This window comes from Nicotiana tomentosiformis, chromosome 11 (genome assembly GCF_000390325.3).
Source record: "Nicotiana tomentosiformis chromosome 11, ASM39032v3, whole genome shotgun sequence".
In the NCBI taxonomy this organism is placed as follows: Eukaryota; Viridiplantae; Streptophyta; class Magnoliopsida; order Solanales; family Solanaceae; genus Nicotiana; species Nicotiana tomentosiformis.
In genome coordinates, this window is record NC_090822.1 from 38,909,623 (window position 1) to 38,912,469 (window position 2,847).

Sequence of the window (2,847 nt, forward strand, 5' to 3'; positions counted from 1 at the left end):
GGTGAAGCGATATTCAAACAAAAAAGGAGACACTTATTTGGGTGCAGTCAAGATTACTGACATCATTGACAGTTCTTCAAGGACTTTGACGGCTATTAAAAGTTAATGATTAAAACTTTTAGATTATCCTATAATATCCAAGTAACTTCACTGACCGTCTATCTTTTTCTATGCAGCCAAACGATGTTCATATTTCGATAGCATCAGACCAAAGCAAGACACATGGTAGTAGTGAATCTGTGGCGGATCCAGACTCGAGAAAATCCCTTCTAAACACCTAAGTGAGGTCGAGAGGTGACTTCCATTCCTAACTTGGATAAAAATCGGGGCCTAATTTTCACCAACGACCAGCACCAACAATTTCAATCTTTGACGGAAGAAAGGATGTCTTGACCCTTCGTCAGAATTTCATCTTGAATGCATGGGATAAAATTCATGCCAAACTCTTTGACCTTATTGCATATGTTCTTCTTCTCTTCAATTCGAGATCCAAGTGATTCTCGAGTAGATGGATGGAAAAGGATGTGGATTGACGTCTTTCTTTGAGCTTGACACTTCATATGACCAGGCACGATCAACTCTTTCTGATAAGGTTGTGGACATTGAAAAATTGGAGTCATTTTTAAAAGCCAAGGAACATCTTGACCTTGTCTTGACTAAAAAGGAGGAGAAGGTCGAGAAACTGTCTTTCACCAGTCAATCTCTCAAAGAGGCCAAGGAGAAGGTGAAACAATTAAGATCTCTCCGAGATGCGGCCAAGAAAGAGGTTAAAGAGATTGAATCTAGAGTCTCATCTACTGAAGAGGAGTACTATAGATGTTCTGATATTTTCTTGGCATCTGGTGATGACTTGGCCGATGTGGAGATGAAAAAACAACACTTAGAGACCACCCTTAAAGATTTGGTCAATTACAAGTTGTGTTTATATTAGCCCATATAGGGTATTTTATTTTTCCCTTGTTTTTTTCTTGCATTTGGTTAACTAGCGACTATTCTTGAAAATGAAAACTCCATCGGCTTTACTTTATATTATGCATTTTAATTGATGTTTTTTGTTGTGTGGATCAATATCAATAGTTTCTGGCTTAGCATGTTGTATTGACGTCCACGTAATAGAACTTGACTTTCTTTTAAATATTATTGTCCTTCATGTCTGTAAGTTCTCTGTATTTGAATATACATCCTCCTTTTTCTTTGAAGATAATATTGTTCGTCACATTTGCACCTTTTTGGTAGGAAATATATATATATATATATATATATATAAGAGAGAGAGAGAGAGAGAGAGAGAGAGAGAGAGAGAGAGAGAGAGAGAGAGAGAGAGAGAGAGAGAGAGAGAGAGAGAGCAATGTGAGAACGTCAAAAATATGAGCTATTTGATTTTTTACCAACTAAACTTTAAAATCTAAGATATATCTAATATGTCCAATTGAAAAATTTAAGAGTCACCCTAGATAATATTTTGAACCGGACTTTAGATTCCACCACGTTGACAATTTTTTGAACTTATGCAGTCTCACCAAAGAATTTATATCTTGGAGAAGACACGTCAAAATTATGAATTGTTTGATTTCACGAAAATTAGACTTCAAAATCTCAGTCATATCCAAAATTCACAATTAAACACCTTCAGAATTATCCCACATAATATTTTGAATTCAACTTTAGATTCTGACACATTGACAGTTTTAGATTTGCGCAACTTCACCAAACAAATTCATATCATAGTGTAGAAATGTCAAAATTAAGAACCGTTTGATTTATCAGAATCTAGAATTCAAAATTTATGAAATATGAAAAATTTAGAATTGAATTCCTCCAGGATAGTTCTAGGTAATATTTTATGTTTTACCTTCGCATTTAGCTACGTTGGAATTTTCAGCTTTGAGCTCTTTTGCCCAAAAAGATGATACCTTGACGTAGAAGCGCCTTTAATTCAAGAACCATTTTAACCTGAGACTTGATGGATTTTACGGATTCTGCTTCTGTACTAGGCGAACTTTTAAAGACTTTCACTTGAAAACCGGTAGACTTAAAATTTCTACTTTAAGATTTCGCCTCCTTCAAAATGACTATAACCATCTCCTCGGAGATACTAATCTACTATTGAGCCTATATACTTGCCCACTTTCATACATCAACCATTTGATAAGGTAAAGGATACATGTAAGACCCATGCTTAGGTGCTAACAAGCAGATTTTACTCTGTCATGCCTTACTTGAATAGTGTTAGGGGATATATATATATATTTTTAAACTCATGCGACTAAACTTAGAATGAAACTCTAAGCCGCCTACGTACCTCGGTGAAGAGGATCAAGTCATACCGTACTTCAGATTTTGTTTTTTTAATGTCCTAAATTTTGCCTAGGCCACCTCTTTCGAGGTTTTCAACCTAGTGGACCTCTTCTTTGTTTTTGAGCCGTACACAGTTTATACTCTTGCGGTCTAGGAGTAACATGCAGTTTATGTTCTTGTGTTAAGGAGCGCATCTTCTTTCAAGGATAGTACTTTAAGAATTTTTCGTTGATAGGACCGATTCTTAAGCTTTATGCATCAATAAGCTTATAATCACCACTCGACTAAGCTTCTTGCACAATATATGGCCCATCTAATTTTTAAGTGAACTATCCTCCAGAAGTATGGGTGATGTGCCGTAGAATTACGGCACTTTTGATACTAATTATATAGACTTTCGCTCGTCTTTTAAAGCATTTTAAGGTATTTCTTATGTAGTTTTGGTGTTTTGTAGCATACCAAACTTGAAAAACGAAGAACACGGAAAAGATGACAAAAACCCATAGAAGGGCAAAAATGCGGCAGGTTTGCGACCACAAAAGTGATGTT

The 2,847-nt window shown here is 35.7% G+C and overlaps 1 protein-coding gene across 1 annotated transcript; it reads left to right on the top strand.

The window, feature by feature from the left end:
* The first annotated feature begins 508 nt into the window (after window positions 1-508).
* On the top strand, window positions 509-931 carry LOC138901293 (uncharacterized). Its single transcript, XM_070189046.1, has one exon. The coding sequence runs from the start codon at window positions 509-511 to the stop codon at window positions 929-931; it is 423 nt and encodes a 140-aa protein (XP_070045147.1).
* The last annotated feature ends 1,916 nt before the right edge of the window (window positions 932-2,847 follow it).

Coding starts and splice junctions, on each gene's coding strand:
- LOC138901293 (XM_070189046.1), top strand. CDS start 509: ATGGATGGAAAAGGATGTGGATTGACGTCTTTCTTTGAGCTTGACACT.